At 39.1% G+C, this 18,749-nt stretch overlaps 1 protein-coding gene across 1 annotated transcript in view; it reads left to right on the forward strand.

Moving 5' to 3' along the window:
• SLC26A8 (solute carrier family 26 member 8) overlaps positions 1-17,446 on the forward strand; it is a 69,319-nt gene extending 51,873 nt beyond the window's left edge. Inside the window, exons 18-21 of the mRNA XM_079148682.1 lie at positions 7,329-7,694; positions 9,952-10,006; positions 10,104-10,288; positions 16,017-17,446. Of these exons, the coding sequence (XP_079004808.1) occupies positions 7,329-7,694; positions 9,952-10,006; positions 10,104-10,288; positions 16,017-16,562 (1,152 nt within the window). The 3' untranslated portion in view covers positions 16,563-17,446. The remainder of the gene's footprint in view (positions 1-7,328; positions 7,695-9,951; positions 10,007-10,103; positions 10,289-16,016) is intronic.
• Positions 17,447-18,749: the final 1,303 nt, after the last annotated feature.

Here is an 18,749-nt window from a genome sequence, read left to right on the forward strand (position 1 = left end):
GGAAATCAAAGATTTCAAACAGAAATGACACAAGTTCCCCTTTGAGGTTCAGGTAGAAGGAGAAAGTAGGTAGGTAGGAGGAGATGAAATGACTGCTATTGGTGACAAAATCACAGTTTGCCTTTTGAGACTGTCAGCGTTCATCATTTCTAACCTGAACTTGGTCTAAATAGTCCCTTCTCGCCAGGCACAGCTGTTCATTTGTGGCTTTTGAGCCTTGCAGTGATCCCCTCGTCTAGTGCCTTTCCCCTAGAAAGCAACACTGTCTACACATACCCTCAACACTTCCCGTCCCCTGCCAGACTGGGACCTGCAGAACACTGAGCACCCACACTTGTTCCCACCCACTGTAAGGGAGCGTAGGTTCTATTGAGTTCCCTGAAAACTACCAGCTTCCCTGCCAAGAGGACAGAGTGAACACTAAATGTCATTTTAATTTTGTGTCAACATGGTACCGAGTATTGAGGAGAACATTTATTTACAAGACATCAGCAAATACACTTTATCTATTTATTTTTGGTGCTGGGGATTGAACTCAGGGCCTTGTGCTTCCAAGGCAAGCACTCTACCAACTGAGCTATATCCCCAGCCCCACAAATACACTTTAGAGCAGAAAAAGATCATCCAATAGTTATTGATCTCCTAATATGTGCCCAGAACCATGACACTATGAAAAAGGGGGAAAAAAAGGATGTTTTAAAGTTTTATTTTTAATTAAGAGATACTTGTACATATTTACGGAGTATAATTTCAATACATGTATACATTGTGCAATGACCTACTAAGGCTAATTAACATATCAGTCACCTCAAATGCTTATCATTTCTTTGTAGTAAGAACATTTAAAATCCCCTCTTTTAGTTTTTTTCTCTTATTCAACAAGTTTATTGAGACCTACTGGGGCCTAAGCCCTGTAGAACATCCTGTGCAGTAGAACACTAGAATTTTTTACAATACCACCAACAGTCTGTGAGCATTCTCCTTTCCCCACCTTCTTCCCAACACGTGTTATCTTTCATCTTTTTATAATAGCCAATGTAACAGGTACATAATAATATCTTATAGTGTTTCGAATTTGCATTTCTTTGATGGTTAGAGATGTTGAACATTTTTTCATGTATGGGCCATTGTATCCATTCTATTGAAAAATGTCTCTTCATGTCCTTTACCCATTTTTGATGGGATTATTTGTTTTCTTGTTCTTGAATAGTTTGAGTTTCTTGTGTACTTTGCATATTGGCCCTTTATCTGATGTATGATTGGAAGATATTTTCTCTCAATTTGTGGATTGTTCCTTAACTCTGTTAATTGTGTCCTTTGTTATGCAGAAGCTATTTATTTATTTATTTTTGGTACCAGGGATTGAACCCAGAGGTACTTAACTACTGGGCCACATACTAATCCCTTTTTTATTTTTATTTTGAAATAGGGGTCTTGCCAAGTTGCTTAGGACCTTGCTAAATTGCTGAGGCTGGCCTTGAGCTTTCAATCCTCCTGCCTCGGCCTCCTGAGTCGCTGGGATTACAGGCATGTGCCACAGTGCCCAGCTGCAGAAGCTTTTCAGATTGATGCAAACCCATTTGCCTATTTTTTTTCTTTCATTGCCAGTGTTTTAGGAATCTTTAAAAAGGAAAAAGAAGTTTTAAGAGTCTCTGTGTCTGTCTTCAAGTAGTCTTTTTCATGGTGATAAAAAATGAATAACATAAAAAACATGCTATGTTTTTGTTTTTATCGGCGCATTATAATTATACATAATAGTGAGGTTTATTGTGACATATTCATATATGACATAACACAATCTGCTCAATTTCATTCCCAGTACTTCCCCTTCCCCTTTTCTCCTTCCCCCTCTCTTTCTTCTACTCTACTCTATTTATTCTTTTTTAATGGGTGTATTATAATTATAATAAATGTGTAATTCTTTGTGATATATTTGTATGTACACATAGAATAATTTGATTGATTTAATTCCCCAGTGCCTCCCTTTCCTTCCTGTCCTCCTTCCTTTGATCCATTCCTTTACTTCCTTCTTTTTCTGTGATGATTCTTTGTTTTTTTTTTTTTTTTTTTTTTCCAATTCTTTTTGTCTCTACTTCTGTATATGAGGAAAAAAAAAACATCCAACTCTTGCTTTCTGAGTCTGGCTTATTTCAATGAATAGGATGTTTCCCAGATACATCCATTTTATCAGCAAATGATAATTTCTTTATGACTGAATATAACTTCATTTTGTATATATACTACTTTTTAAAAAATCCATTCATCTGTTGATAGACACTGATGGTTCCATAACTTGGCTATTGTGGATTACACTGCTATAAACACTGAAATGTATGCATTACTATAGTACACTGACTTTGGTCCTTTTGGATAAATTACCAAGGAGTGGAATGGATAGGTCGTGGTGGTTCCATTCCTAGTCTTTTGAGGAATCTCCATACCAATTTCCATAGTGGCTGTACTAATTTGTAGTCCTACCAATAATGTAAAGTTTTCCTTTCTTCCCATATCCTTGCCAGCAGTTATCATTATTTATATTCTTTTCGTGTGGGGGAGTTACCAGGTATTAAACTCAGGGACCCTCGACCACTGAGCCGCATCCCCAGCCCTCTTCTGTTTTTTATTTAGAGACAGGGTCTCACTGAGTTGCTTATTGCCTCGCTTTTGCTGAGGCTGGCTTTGAACTCATGATCCCCTGCCTCAGCCTCCCGAGCTGCTGGGGTTATAGGCGTGCACCACCACGCCTGGCCATTTATATTCTTGACGCTTGTCATTCTGAGGTGAGAGGAAATCTCAGTGTAGTTTTGATTAGCATTTCCCTGATTGCTGAGAAAGAACATTGAACTTTTTCATGTATTTCTTAACCATTTGCATTTCTTTTTTTGAGAAATGTCTGTTTTGTTCATTTGCCCACTTACTGATTGGGTTATTTGTTGGGTTTTGATGTTAAGTTTTCTGAGTTCTTTATAGATTCTGGAATATCAATCCCCTATCAGAAGAGTACCAATAAATATTTTCTCCCATTTAGTAGGCTCTCTTTGAATTCTTGTAATTGTTTTCTTTGTTGTGCAGAAGTTTTTTTTTTTTTTTGGTGGGGGAGGGGTACCAGGGATTGAACTCTGGGTTTTATTTCTTGAGTTTTAGGAGTTAGTTTTATTAAGGAAGTCAAAGACTGTGTCTATGAGTTGGAGTGTTGACACTGTTTTCTTCTAGGAGTCATCTTTCTGGTCTAACTCCTAGGACTCTGATCCACATTGAGTTGACTTTTGTTCAGGGTGATAGATAGGAATCTAGTTTCATTCTTCTACATCTGGATATCCAGTTTTCCCATTACCATTTGTTAAAAAATCTGTCTTTTCTCCAGTGTGTGTTTTTGGCACCTTTGTCAAAGATGAGATGACTGGGTCTGTATGAGTTTGTCCTTGTATTCTATTCTATTGTTCTATTCCATTGGTCTTCATGTCTGTTTTTATGTCTATACTATGCTGTTTTTTTGTTAGTATAGCTCCGTAGTATAATTTGAGGCTGGGTATTGTGATGCCCTTCAGTCTTATTCTTATTGCTTAGACTTGCATTGGGCTATTCTGGGTCTTTTATTCTTCCATATGAATTTTAGAGGACTGGTTTTTCTACTTTTTTGAACAATGCCATTGATATTTTGATGGAGATTGCATTGAATCTGTAGATTACTTTTGGTAATATGATGATTTTAACAATGTTAATTCTGCCTATCCAAGAACATGAATGGTCTTTCCATCTTCTAATGTCTCTATCAATTTCTTTCTTCAGTATCCTATGATTTTCATTATATAAATATATATATAAGTCTTTCACCTCCTTGGTTAGATTTATTCCCAGGGTTTTTTTTTTTTTTTTTTTTCTTTTAGGCTATTGTGAATGGAATTGTTTTCCTAATTTCTTTGTCATTGGGTTCATTATAGATGTGTAGAAAAACTATTGACTTTTGTGTGCTGATTTTGTATCCTGCTACTTTGCTGAATTTGTTCATCAGCTCTAGAAGTCTTTTGGGGAAATTTCTGGGTGGACTTCTAAATGTAGAATCATCCACAAACAGAAATAATTTCAATTTTTCTATCTGTAGCCCTTTAATTTCCTTCTCGTAATTGCTCTGGATAAAATTTCAAGAAGTATATTGAATAGAAGTGAGATTGGACATCCTTGTTTTGTTCTTGATTTTAGAAGAAATACTTTCAGTTTTTCCCCATTCAGTATGATGTCAACTGTGGGTGTGTCATATGTAGTGTATGATATTGAGGCAAGTTTCCTTCTATCCTTGGTTTGTTTAGCATTTTTAAGATGAATGGATGCTGAATTTTGTCAAAGACTTTTTCTGTATCTATCGATATGATCATGAGATTTTTGTCCTTAATTCTATTTATATGATGAATTACATTTATTAATTTGCCTATGTAAACCAACCTTGCATTCCCAGAATGAAACCAACTTGCTCATGATGTAAGACTTCTTAATGAAAACACACCTCTTAACCATGTTTAAGTTCAGTAGTGTTAAGCACCCTGTCTTCACATTTATTTCACAATCACTACCACCATCCATCTCCAGAACCTTTTTTCATCTTCTGGAACTGGAAGTCTGAATCCATTAAACAAAGACTCCTTATTTCCCTTTCCTCCCTGACCCTGGAAACCACTATTCTACTTTCTGTTTCTATGAATTTGACTAGTCTAGATACTTCATATAAGTAGAATCATAATAGTATTTATCTTTTAGTGGCCTGGTTTATTTCACTTAGCATAATGTCCTTAAAGTTCATGGAAATTTTTAAACATATAGAGAAGCATAATGAGCGGTCATGTCCTGCCATCAACTTTAAGATTTGTCAACTTATACCCAATCTTGTCTCACCCACCTATGTACTTCCCCTTCCTCCACAAAATCATAGAATTGTTTTGAAGTACTTCACAGATTTTTAAATCAAATTAGAGATAATTCTCTTTTAAAAAAAAATATATATTTTTAGTTGTTGTTTGACCTTTATTTTATTCATTTAGTGCTGAGAATCAAACCCAGTGTCTCACACATGTGAGGGACACACTCTACCACTGAGCCACAACCCCAGCCGCCCAAGACAAATCTCTATTAATGTGACATATAAGTTTTTTATATTTTATCAATCCTAAAATGGTTTTTTTTTCACATTTCCAATATTTGGATGCATCAACTAATCCATAACATGCCATTATTTAATTCTTAGCATTTTTTCTTTTTTTGTGTTATGAAAAATGATGGTATAACTTACATTTTATTAAATAGGATAGTGAAACATGCAATATATAGTATTATATTGTTACTTCCTAAACTGTGGGCAAGGGAAGATTGGCATGAACTCAAAAAGTCAAAGAAACTTCATGTAGCAATGGACATGTTCTGGGTAGGAGAGAAATGTGGATTGATATTAGATAGGAAAAAAGAGGATTCTCGGTTCATGAATAGGCTTGTACAGGGACCCTGAAGTAGACATAAACCTGAAGTTCTCAGGGTAAGAATCTTGGCCTGGAAAATAAGTTCAGACAGAAATGGCACAAGGGACTTGTAAGAAAGACAGGAATGTAGAGTCTGTGAGGTCGAGAACAGACAGGCTCTCAGAAAGTTTCCTCTACCTGGAGAAGCTTGTATTCACTGGGTTAACCCACACCTGTTCCCCAGAGGTCTGGCCTCAGTGCCTTTCATGTCTTAAGGAAGAACTCTCACAATTGAACTATCATATCTATCCACACCACTTTTTTTTTTTTTTTTTTTTTTTTTTGCTATACAATATATCCTACTTTACTACCTTGAATGGCTTTTATCTTTTTTTTTTTTTTTTTTTTTTTTTTTTTTTTTTTTTTTGTGGTGCTGAGGATTGAACCCAGGGCCTTGAGCTTGTGAGGCAAGCACTCTACCAACTGAGCTATATCCCCAGCCCAATGGCTTTTATCTTTAATTTTTAAAAAATTAACTTCTTGGGCTGGGGAGATAGCTCAGTCGGTAGAGTGCTTGCCCTGCAAATATAAGGCCCTGGGTTCGATCCCTGGCACTGCAAAAAAAAAAAAAAAAAATTATTTTCTTACATCCTGCTGAGGAACCTGGGTCTTCACACATGCTAAATCCACTCTCTACCACTGAGCTAAACCCCCAGTTCTAAAATTTATTTCACAAGTCATATTATCATTAGAATGATAAGAGTTTTAATATTTTTTGTTGTGACATCATTTATATCATTTATTCTTCAAAGATTTCACATTTATTTTTCCTTTCAGCTTCACATTTTGTCATTTTAAAAGAGTAAGCAACTTATTTAGACTTCCATATCAGAAATAATTTTGGCTTGTTAAATAACTTTCTGATATACATAGTGCTTTTCAAATTATGCGAGTAAGAGTCAATTTCAGGAGTAGAGGACATTTCACCTGGAAGTCAGGTCCTAGCCAGGGGTGGCAGCTGTGAAAGCTTATCCGTCACAGTGCTTCAGTTGTGACATATTGTTTTTCCATTCCATGCAGTTTTCTTGAGCATAAACTGCCAATATCCTGATTGTTCTCGAGGGTGTATCATATTACTTCACAATCATGCTTGTGGTCAATCACTTTTCCCAGTGATAACAGATTAAAAAATAAAAAAAGAAACATCATTCAGAATTATGCCACTCTAGCAAGCAAATTCTTTTCATTTTCCCATGAACCTTATAGTCCTTATCTACTCATGTTCTTTATTTATCTTTTTATGGACATGTGTACTCCCCCCAGGTAGAATCTGATCCTTGTGAATGCAGGGTTCACATTCAGACCTTGCATGTCATGGTATTCTTGGTCATTGGTGCTGTCCTTAAGCTACAGAAGGTATGTGGGCCTATTAAATAGGCTGAAAGGAAGGAGAAGTAAAGATAGCCCTAGTCAAGTAACTTTTTGTTTTCTTAAGAAAGCGTGACAGAAGACTGTTGCATCGATAAAAGAAGAAGGTACTGATAAAAGGCCTGATAGAAAGACAGACTCCAAACAAAATATGGGTAGAAATTGAAGACTAATGAGGACCCAGGGACAAAGGAAAGAAAAAAATCGAAGATGATTTTAAGTCTGGCTTACTAGAATAATAATGTCATTGATGTCCATAGGAAGAAGCCCCTGTGGGTGGTTAGGATAAGGAAAGATGAATGTAGCTTTGGTCATGAGATATCCAAATAAAAAATGGACAGTAGTACCTAGTCTGGGGAGCAATTTCATAGGAGAGAGGGAAGTGAGCTAGTAGACAGATACAGTTAGTCACAAGTACTTCCAGCCCTTGTTTGAATGTCATCTCTATTCTTTCAGATTATCTACACAGAACGCTTTGAAAATAAACAGAACCTTGATTCATCCTCCATTAACCTGGTCCGATGTTCACATTTGGATAGCATAAACATGAGCCAGAGTTTATCTGATGACCAAGTGCCAAACACAGGATCTTCCACATCTCAGAGAAATCAAGAACAAAACTATGAGGATCTGGAGAAAGTCCGGCTTGCTAACCACCCCTCAAGAAACAGCTTGCTTCCACTGCCTGAAGCTACTGAAAGTCAGGAGGTATCAACCATCCCTTACTCGGACAGGTCTTATCAACCCAGCATCCACACCATCATCCTGGATTTCTCCATGGTGCATTATGTCGATTTTCAAGCTTTGGTGGTATTAAGACAGGTAAGTACCTGGGGGGCTTTGTTGAGAGCTCTAATTGCCTCACACCACCCACACCCACACCCCATCCCCATTTGATCCCGTTAGCCTCTGATTAGCTACTTCATCACTGCTAGGCTAGCAGAAACTTGAACATGGATGGTACTTTAAGTCCAATCAGAATAAAATGAATTGGGGTTGGTTCAGTAAACATGAGCCATTTATTACTTCTCCAGAAATGCAAAAAGGAAATTCCCAACACCACTGAAGTAGCAATCTGTGCCATGGCCCCATGTAACTCCCAGTACATCCTAGGAGTTAGCTGAAAATCTTTTGAAGGAGTAGGTTTGAGTGGTACAGAAAGAAGCTCACCAAGAACTCCTACTGTTCAGCTGCTCTGAGCCAGACACTGGGTTGTCTTGTACTTAGATATGAAGAAGGTGGAATGAAATGACACCCCAAGCCTGGACTGCCTATCCAGTATCTGATGCAGAGTCTTCCCACTGCCCTGTTCATTGTGGGCACCTGCAGGTAGAAGAGGACAGGGAAGATTGTTTTCCTTCAAAGTTCATGTCACCAAGACCTGACTCCTGCTCTCTTCTGTGGCCTTTTCATCTCTCTCCTTCCAATACACAACAGACAGTTTATATGCACAGTCAACCATTCTGGTTCTGTTGCTCAATGTCTCATAAGTACAGTGTACTTTCTTCAGCCCGCTTATCTCAGTGGATAGCACTCTCTTACCTCTGCCCCTCTTGGCGGTGGCCCAGGTTTAAGCATCCTGAGCACTCACTTCTGGGTTCTGACTACATCCACCGTTTTTTAAGATATGCTACTTTGGTAGGTTTACCTTCTTTTATCTTTGAATTCTACTTTACCATACGTTTTTATTCCCAAGGGGATAGTATCCTCTTAAGTGAAGCAGTATCAAGTTTTTCATAACAGGGAGAACTCTGGCTGCCCGTCTGGAAATGTGTGCTTTGTTGTAGCTTCAGTGCTCGCTCTCTGTCTGACCCAAGGCAGATTACTAAATTGCACTGAGTCTGTTTCCTCTTTAAAATATCCCATAGTGCAACTGTGCTTTCCTCACCTCGCTCCCACCTGTCACTACTTAATGTAAAGACACCATATTTTCTGGCCCTTGTGGATGACTACTTTCTGCTCTATCCCCATAGAGGAAATGTCAGATATCTTTACTTTAAATCTGTGAGACATTCTTGGTGCACTTTATACTCTAAAATATAGGTTTTCTTAAATTCCCTTTGTAATTGTTCTGTATACCCCTATTTAAAAAATATTGTTTTGTTTACCTTATAATTGGCAATTTAAGCTGGGCATGGTGGTACATACCTGTAATCCCAGCAGCATGGGAGGCTGAGGCAGAAGGATAGCCAGTTCAACACCAGCCTCAGCAATTTAGTGAGGCCCTGAGCAACTTAGTGAGACCCTGTCTCAAAATGAAAAGTAAAAAATGGGCTGGGAATGTGGCTCAGGGTTTAAGCGCTCCTGGGTTCAATCCCTGGTACAAAAAAAAAGAATGACTTTCTGTTTCCTCTTGGTGCTGATAGAAGCAAAGTCTGTTTGGTTTCTTTTAGCATTTTAAGTTGATGCTCAGGGATGAATTCTACTCAATCCTAGAGGGTTACAATTAATATTGACTTGGTTGGAAGTGAACTTCAAATGATTTATTGCCCCAGAGCTTGGTATATTGGCTGAAGTAAACTTGAGTTAACATCAGATACTAAATATCTGATGTTTTACTAAAGTCAAATGCAACTTTGCAGAGCAGCTCTGACTGTGACCTTCAGGATTTTTGAATTCTATTTCCCACTGCATCACCTGACCGTCTTTGGGCCAAATCTCACCCCCTTGGCTTGATGAACTCCAGTGAGCAGGGGCACACACAAACATTAAATAATAATTCCAAGGTAAGGCTGTTCTTGATGACTTCCAAAGTGTTCCTGTCATATCTGTGCCCATCTCTATTCCAGGGCTTTCCTCATGCAAATGTTTTTCTCTTTATGTGAACTGTTGCCCACCTCAAGACTGTGGCATCCCTCCATCTCAGTCCCCACCTGCCATAAGATAGTCGGACTCTCTTTTGTGTTTCTCGGCCTTCAGAAGTCTACTCATCAAATGTTTGTAAAGCAGAATTGAGAGGCAACAGTACTTATATCCCAGATGAGCCCATGGCCAAAGGGGTTTGAAAACTCAGCTAATTTAAAGTCCCTTTCTTAGTGAGCACAAAGCTGTCTGACACTGATTCACTCTCTCCCTGCAGATGTGCAATGCTTTCCAAAACGCCAACATTCTAGTGCTCATGGCAGGGTGTCACCGTGAGTATCCTTCACCCTGTGAGAGGGCTGGGTCTTGCATCCTGGGGGCTCTGCTCCCCAGGTGTCTGACACTGTGTGTTCCGGGTTTGGTTTGTAGCCTCTGTGGTCAGGATGTTTGAAAAGAATGACTTCTTTGATGCTGGCATCACCAAGGCCCAGCTATTCCTCAGCCTCCATGATGCCGTGCTGTTTGCCTCATCAAGGAAGTTTACAGAGCTCTCTGAGTTAAGTGATGATGAATCTGAGACAGTGATACAGGAAACCTACTCAGACGTGAACAAGGTTGGATGATGGGAAGCACATGGGGAGGTGGGGAAGGGGGAGACACCTGATCTGGTAGAGATGAAAAATGTCCAGGAAAGGTTTTCCAGTGTGGCTATACCAGAATCTGAGATGTTGAAAATGCTCTCTTACCGACCCATAAATAGCAGTGCCAAGTGCCCCTACTGCCTTGGCATCTGGGTGCTATCCAGAACACTCTTCAACTGAAGAGAGGGTTAATGCAATGCAGTGGCAGCCCAGAGCCTCCCTTTACATCAGTCTTGGTTAGTGCCATACCAATCACTAAATATCTTAAATATCTTCCTTAGATAGACCTTTAGAGCCTACCCCACCTAGACCTTTGGGATGAATAATAAAGCTAATGAATTAACTGAGGTGAATATCTGCATGTCTGATACTTTGACTATTATTTACCTTGTGAGTAATAGAAGATTTATTCAACCTTACCAAAGGCAAAAGAAAAAGATATATGTCAGAAGTTTTAGTCATTTATTAATTCTAAGTAAATAACTTGTTCTGCTTCAGCATTTTCAAATTACTATCTGTGTAGGTCAAAGTTTCAAAACAAAAAAAAAAAAAAAGAAAGAAAGAAAGAAAAAAGAAATTAAAAACACAGCTGGATATCAAATACTATTTAATGACTTAGGAATTATTTTTCAATCAAATCTATGATTCAAATCTCTAGATATCAATAATGTGTGAATTTTTATGACAAGAAAAGTATTACCACATTAATAAGTGTTTTTAAAAACTCTAAGAAGTAAAAGATATCCAGGCTTGTAAAACATAGCCTCTTTCTTTCTTTCTTTTTTAAATTTTTTGTTGTAGATGGACCGAATACTTTTATTTTACTTATTTTTATGCAGTGCTAAGGATCCAACCGAGTGCATCACACATGTGAGGCAAGCACTCTGCCATTGAGCTACAGCCCCTTCAGCAATGTATTGCCAGTTATTTCCTTTGCTTTGGTGATAATTCTTACAAGTTATATGTCGCTGTTTTATCCAGAATAATTTTTCCCTGGTAGCTAAATCTGAATTTTTGTTTGTTTGTTTGTTTGGTCTACTCTATAGTTTACTTCCAGTTACAAAATCATAGATGCAGAAAACCATTCCATTAGAAGGGACAGCAGAGCTCATCAGGTTCACCTCTACTCAGAACAAGAATTCTCTTGACATCTCTGGCCAGAGGTGGTCCTTCTTATCAGAATTTACATTCATTTTTGAACTTTAATACACATCAGAATCACCTAAATGTGCTGTTAAAACAAAGATAGCTAGGCCCCTTTGTGTCCCAATTCACTGAATTTCTGATTCAACATGTCCAGGGTGAGTCCTAAGACTTTACATTGCTACCCATTTATCAGACAAAGTTGCTGGTATTACCTGGTACAGGAACCACATTTTGAGAATTATTGCCCTAAGATTTGACCTACACCCTTTACTGTCAAAATCTAACGTGCCTGGTAATCTTTGATGTGTGCCAGACATTGTATTTGGAAAATGTTTATAGAAATACTTTGTGGCCTAGGATGATATTTTTTCTTCCAGAAAGAAATGAATTGTTTTTCCAGATACCTGGAGGCACTAGAAATCCAGGATTGCTTTGATCTGATATGAGGGCTTGAGGTTTTCTTGACCATCCTGATGATCCACAGTTCATTTATAATTCCTAGGAAGGTTCACCATAACCCCTCCTTCAGCAGACCATGGAATGTAATTTTTGCAACCCTAATCCCTTAAAGATATAAAGGTATCACTCAGCACTGCTCCATGTGCTATTTCTAGATCATCAAATACCCTCAGGACAAAGTGGCCCCAAAGGCTAGATTCATCTCCCTAGATTTTCATCTCTTCCTATTCTTGTCCTGGTAATTCCTCTTCATCTTGTTAGCATTATGGTACCTTCAAGCAGAGTTTTAAAAAAAAATATTCTACCTAGTTTTTCACACTGGGAGGGTTGGTCTCCATTATGTAGTCTGCTTTTACTTTAAATGGAAGTTTCTCTATTATTTTATTTATATTATGATTCTCTTAACATTTGTTTTTATATATTATGTAGTCACATCTATTAATCTTTTTATTTTTCACTTATTTTTGCTTATGAAGTTATTCCCACATACAAAGTAAATAACATTTTTTCCTACATTTTGTTTTCATTTTCATATGCTATACTCTGTAATTTAACTAGAATGTGTTTCAGTGTATAACGTTAAAGATAACCATTTTTTTAAATCTATATAGCTAACTATTTTGAGCTCTACCATCTGTCTCAGTCCATTTATGCTGCTATAATAAAATTCCTGAGACTGGGTAATTTATAAATAACAAAAATTTATTTGCCACAGTCCTGGAGGCTGAAAAGTCAAAAATCAAGGCCCCAGCAAGTTTGATGTCTGGCGAGGGTTTGTTCCATCATTGGCATCCTCCTCACATGGAGGAAGTAGAAACCTTTTGCCCCTTTAGAAGGCACTAATCACTTTCCAAAAGGCCCCACCTCTTAATACCACCACAGTGGATATTAAGTTTCAACATGAATTTTGGAGGACATACATGCAAACCATAGTACCATCCAACCATCTCTTGAATAAGTCTTCTTTGCCTCACTAATCTCAGATGCCATTTTCATTAAATATTATTTACTTACCCAAACTAAAACTCATTTCTATCCTGGTTTTTGGTTTCATTGTTCTTCATAGCTTTGGTATCATACTATTTTGATTACTATAACTTGAATAATACATTTTAACATTTTAGTTAAGAAGTTCTGTGTTAACAGGCACAGTGTTGTATGCCTGTGATACCAGTGACTCAGGAGACTGAGGCAGGAGGATGGCAAGTTTGAAGTCAGTCTTAATTTAGCATGGCAATAATTTAGGGGAAAAATTATCAAGACCCTGTCTCAAAATAAAAATTAAGAAAAAGGGTTTGGGGTGTAGCTCAGTGGTACAGTACCTCTGGGTTCGATCCTTAGCAACACACGTGCACACACACACATGCGGCACACACAGCCCTGTGTTATCAACATTCTGTTTCAAAATTTTCTAACAGAAAAAATTTTTTTTCTAACTCATTATCACTAATTTATTCTTCCAAACCAACTTTGAATCTTTATCAGTTTCTACTTTCTACTCTCAAAATGCAAACAAAAACTAAACAACCAAAAAAAAACCTGTTGGAAATTTCTTTAGAATTACATTAACAACATAAAATAATCTGAGAATTTATATCTTTACAGTATCTGTTCTTCCTATACAGGAACATGGACTGTCTACATTTATTCAGTCTTTTTAAATGTTAAATTCATGAAAAGGTTTTACAACTTGCTTCATGTAGACAAAGCCTAGCTTATATTTTTATATGTTTTACATGTATTGCTTTTTAAAATAAGTTGTGTTAGGCCACACATGGTAGTACACGTGTATAGTTCCAGCTACTCAAGAGGCTGAGAAGGGAAGATCACGAGCCCATGGACTTGAGTCCAGCCTGCGTAGCATAGCAAGATCCTGTCTCAAACTAAGAGCGACAACAATAAAATAAATTTTCTCTCTCATTAGATGGTCCAACTGGCAATTTCTAAGATATAAGGAACCCACTGATTTTCTGTTGGGGAGGAGTGTGGTGCTGGATCGAACCCAGGGCCTTATGTATGCTAGGCAAGTGCTCTACCACTGGGCCACATTTCCAAACCAAATATCTGATTTTTTATAATTATTTGGCCACCCTGTGAATCATTTCACTAGTCCTAAGAAGTTTCATTGTTAATTCTCTTCAGTGTTTTGCTCCATTTTGTTTGTACTGGGGATTGAACCCAGGGGTGCTTAACCACTGAGCCATAATCCTTTTTTATATTTTGATACAGGGTCTTGCTGAGTTGCTTAGAGTTTCTCTGAGTTGCTGAGGCTGACCTTGAACTCACAATCCTCCTGCCTCAGCCTCCCTAGCTGTGTGATCACAGGCATGTGTCACTGCACCTGGCCTTTCTGGTTTTTTTTAATATAGCAAAATATATACTAAAATTAATACTAATCTGTCATTTTCTCTTAGAATTTATATTCAATATTACATATTATTGCATAAGTTAGATCTCCCAAAATAATTTAAATAATAGCACTGATCTTGTCTTCTCCTGGAGTTGATGAGAAAGCTTCTTGTCAGCCTATATAAAGGCTAGTGGTAATGGTGTTTAAGATGGACATTTATTGACTGCTTTTTTAAAAAAAAGTATTTTTCTAGTTTATTAACATTCTTTTCAGGACTTATATTAAGAGTTGATACTGAATATATCAATTTGTTTCTGGCATTTAAGATAGGGATGACTAGAAGAGGAGCCAGTCCTATTTTCTATTTTGTTTGTATTAAATTTGAGATGTCTACTAAACATCTAAATGGGGATGTCAAGAATGGAAGTAGGTATATGAACCTGCAGATTAGGGGAATGGTTATAACCAAAGAGTCACTGGCACATAGATGGTAATATGGGTCTAAATAAAATTACCCATGGGGGAGAGTGGATGGAGAAGAGTAGGGTCCCAGGATCAAGACTTGGAACATGCTGCCATTTAAAACTCCAGCAGAGCTGGGCTTGGTGGCACAGCTACTCAGGAGGTTTGAGGCAGGAGGACTGCAAGTTGAAGACCAGTCTCAGCAACTTAGTGAGACCCTGTCTCAAAAACAAATAAATGAAAGAAAGAAAGGAAAAAAAAACTGAAGATGTAACTTAGTGGTGGAGTGCTTGCCTAGCATGTGCTGGGTCCTGGGTTCAATCCCCAATATGGGGGGGGGTGCAGTGTGAATCCAGTAGAAATAGAGAAGACAGCATAGAGACCAAGAAGCAGCAAACCAGGAAGCAAGAAGGAAAAGCAGACATGTCAAATGGTAAAAAAATAAATAAATAAATAAAAATAAACAAATCTTTGAGAAGGGTGAAAGTGGTAAATTTCATGGAACATTGCTTACTGCAAGGGTGACTCACCAAACCTTGCAGGCACCTGCTATGGGACAGGCATGGTGCCTGGCACTGGGAATATCAAGGACCAGGCACTGCAAGGAACTCAGAGCCTAGGAAGGGGTAGATTTGTAAATATGGGAACCTATCACTGGTACAATGATAGAAGTATGAGTGAAGTACAGCTGGAATACAGAGGAAGCTGGGATCCTGGCTGGTCATCTTGGATCTGAATCTGGAATGATGAATAAGTATATGTGGACAAGATGGAGGAGGACAAGGCAGGCAAAAGGAGCAGCGTGAGTCAAGGTAAGCAGTAGTCAGGCAACTCTGGGTAGTGCCATGGCTAGAGTAAAGGGTGGGTACCACAGGTGGAGATGATGCTAGAGAAGATGGCAAGAGGCCAGGTGCAAATAGCCTTATGTGCCCTGTCAAGAATTTCAATGGGGGTGGCAAGATAGGTAAGATCAAGAACACAAGATATTTCAGAACACTTTCAAGACCATTGCTATTTAAATGGTGGATCATGAAATCCAGTCTAGCTAGAAAAGCCAGAGAGATGAGAAGTTAGGGACTGACTGAGCCTAAAGAATAGTGAATAGCTGAGAAACCAAGGAGGGCAAAGAAGATGAGAAGCAGATTTAGGCAAGAAATATTTTCTTCTTTGCCAGGAACCTGTGGTTCTGGTACCTTAAGTTCTATTATATTTTGCTATTCTTTGACTGCTTGAAAGTTAAACTTTAATTGGAAATTTTACCCCATCTAATTGTGTGTATTTCAGAATGACATTCCAAGATTTAAAATGGGTAGTAATTTTCCAGAAAGCAAAAAAAATCCAAGTCCAAGCATCGCCAAGGCCCAGCAGACAGTAGAAGAGGAGTCGGAGTTTGATTTGGAAATGGAACCCATGCTGGAGTCAGAACAAGATGTGGGACTGGATTCTTACCTAGACCTAGATCAGGAGCTGGAGAATGAGTCAGAGCTGGAGCCTCGATCTGATCTGGAGCCCGACACAGAGCCCCAGTCTGAGCTGGAGCTGGAACCCGAGACTGAGCTGGAGCCTGAGACGGATCCGGAGCCCAAGACCCCACCAGAGCCCGAGACTGAGCCTGAGATGGAGCTGGAGATGGAGAGGGAGCCCCAGCACAAACCCACATCGAGGGCTTACACCTACCCCCGGCGGCACCACTGGCAGCCTCACTCTGGAGCTCCCCAAACCCAGTCTCAGACTCGGCCTCAGACACCATCAATGGAGAGAAGAGGGCAACATATGAATTACTCAACCAATGAGTATAACGATCACTCCTGGGAGGCGAACTGGGAATAAGGGGTCAGAAAACCTGGGCAAATTCTTCCCACCCAAGAGGGGCTGCTTGGTCAGGAAACCTAGACTGGGTACATGCTAGCAATACTTTGCTTTGTGACTCCTCCGCCTGCTGCCTCCCTACTGGGCACTGGAATCACACCCCCTGGCCACATTACCAAATGCCCACGATGTCTCTACGTTCCCTATCCCCTCATTTCAGCTTCAGCAGATATTCCAGTGAAGGGTTTCCTTCTTCAAGCACCCTACATCTCTAGGCTTCATGCCAGACTACCTCTGACTTACTTCTCTCATTTCTGTTCCCCTTTCTCCAAAGAGATGAGGTTCAAATAAAATATATAACTCTAATTAAGTTTGAATCCTTCCAGCACCTTCTCCCTTCTCTGCATTTTATTTCCCTAAGGAAATGTCAAATGGGAGGGATTCCAGGAGGGAGTGAACATGTTGGAGAAAGATGAGCATTAAAAGAAAACACGGGTAGCATTTCTATTTTGTAAGCGAGATATCTAGACTATACTAATCGGGGGAAATAGGCAGGGTAAGCCAGGCCACAGGTAAGCCAGACTGTGAGACTCGTAGCCCAGGGACCAGCTAAGCAGAAAGCACTTTTGCTGTCACTCCCAGTGGTCAGTGTTTTATCCTGACACTGGTTTCCTATGGCCAATCAGCTGTACCACTGAGGGGAGAACGTTAGCGTCAGGGAGCTCTGCCGGTCTTCAGACTCCCATGCCTTCAGCACTGCCGCTTTCTTGCAGTTTTTGGAGCTGTAGTCAATCTGGAATTGGTATTCTTGGTAGACTAGAAGGACAAAACACCTCCTAGGAGTAGAAAAGTCAACCAATACTAATTTCATTCAATCCATTCAAACAATTTCTCCCTTCCCTAGGAAAAAAATGTCTAGTATTCAGTTAAGCCCAGAAGAAAAACATAGACCCCAGGGCAAAGGTATATAAAATGTTGATTTTTATTTCCAACTCAATAAACCTAACTCTTTCTGCTTGTGTAATCAATTTCTCTTGTTTGTTAAATGAAAGAGATCTCTGTTAAAATATATAGATTTGTCATTACAGAGATAGCATATGCTATTCACCCATTTCACAAGCACTCTGCAAAGCTTCTGCTACATGCCTAGCATCTCAAACTATGGAGTAGATAAAACAATATTCTCCCCACTTGACACACATAAACTAAGATTCAGAAGTTTTGTAACTAGCCCAAGGTCCTCTACAATATGATCTCCTATGTACGAAAAGAGATGGGAACATATATTAGATAGTTTTGCATTGCCGTAAAATACCTGAGACAGACTGACTATATTAAAAAAAGGAACTTATTTAGCTCATGGTTCTGGAGGTTCAAAGTTCAAGATCAGTGGGTCTCATTAGTTTGGCATCTAGAGAGGACCTAACAGTGAATGGTGTCACAACAGTGGAAGTATGTGTGGGAGGAAGAGATCACACCTCCAAAAGGGAGACCAAGGAGTGATTCAGGGATTGAGCTTGCTCTTACAACAACTCACTCTTGAGAGTTCAGGGGTCCCAAGAGAGCTACCTTAATCCCTTCTGAGGGCAGCTCTCCCAATGACAGGACATCCCACGAGACCCTGCCTCTTAAAGTTTCCTCACCATCTCCCAACACTTCTGCTCTGCCTCCAAGCTTCCAGCACATGAACCCACAGGGGACAAACCACACCCAAACCCAAAAAAGCAGAGCCCAAATCACAAGCATCCTGTTCTCATGTTCACTCCATATAATGAACTCCTGCTCTGTTCCAGGTATTATCCTAGGTGCTGAAGATACAGGATGAAGAGAACATTAACTACAATAATTGTCAATTGTGATACGTACCTTGAAGGTAAAATACAGAAAACTCTGAGGGCATACATTAGGAGGATCTGAGCTAGCCTGGGGTGTCCAGGAAGTTCTTCCCATGGCAATAACATAGGACCTGGGATGAGAAGGATGAATAGGAGTGAGTTTTATAACAAGTTGCAGTGACTACTAGGAGAGAAGCCAAATGGGGAGCCAAGAGTGGTGACTGAACAGAAGTCGAGAGCTAGGGGACAAAACCAGACGGAGCCTATGTGTAATTACCATGGCACACAGGACTCAACTAGAAACTGAGTCAAGTCACAAATAGGTTGTCAAGGTAGCAGGGTCGGGCACAGATCTGTCAAAACCAAAGCAGCG

The sequence above is a fragment of the Sciurus vulgaris genome (genome assembly GCF_902686455.1).
Source record: "Sciurus vulgaris genome assembly, chromosome: 7".
Lineage (NCBI taxonomy): Eukaryota > Metazoa > Chordata > Mammalia > Rodentia > Sciuridae > Sciurus > Sciurus vulgaris.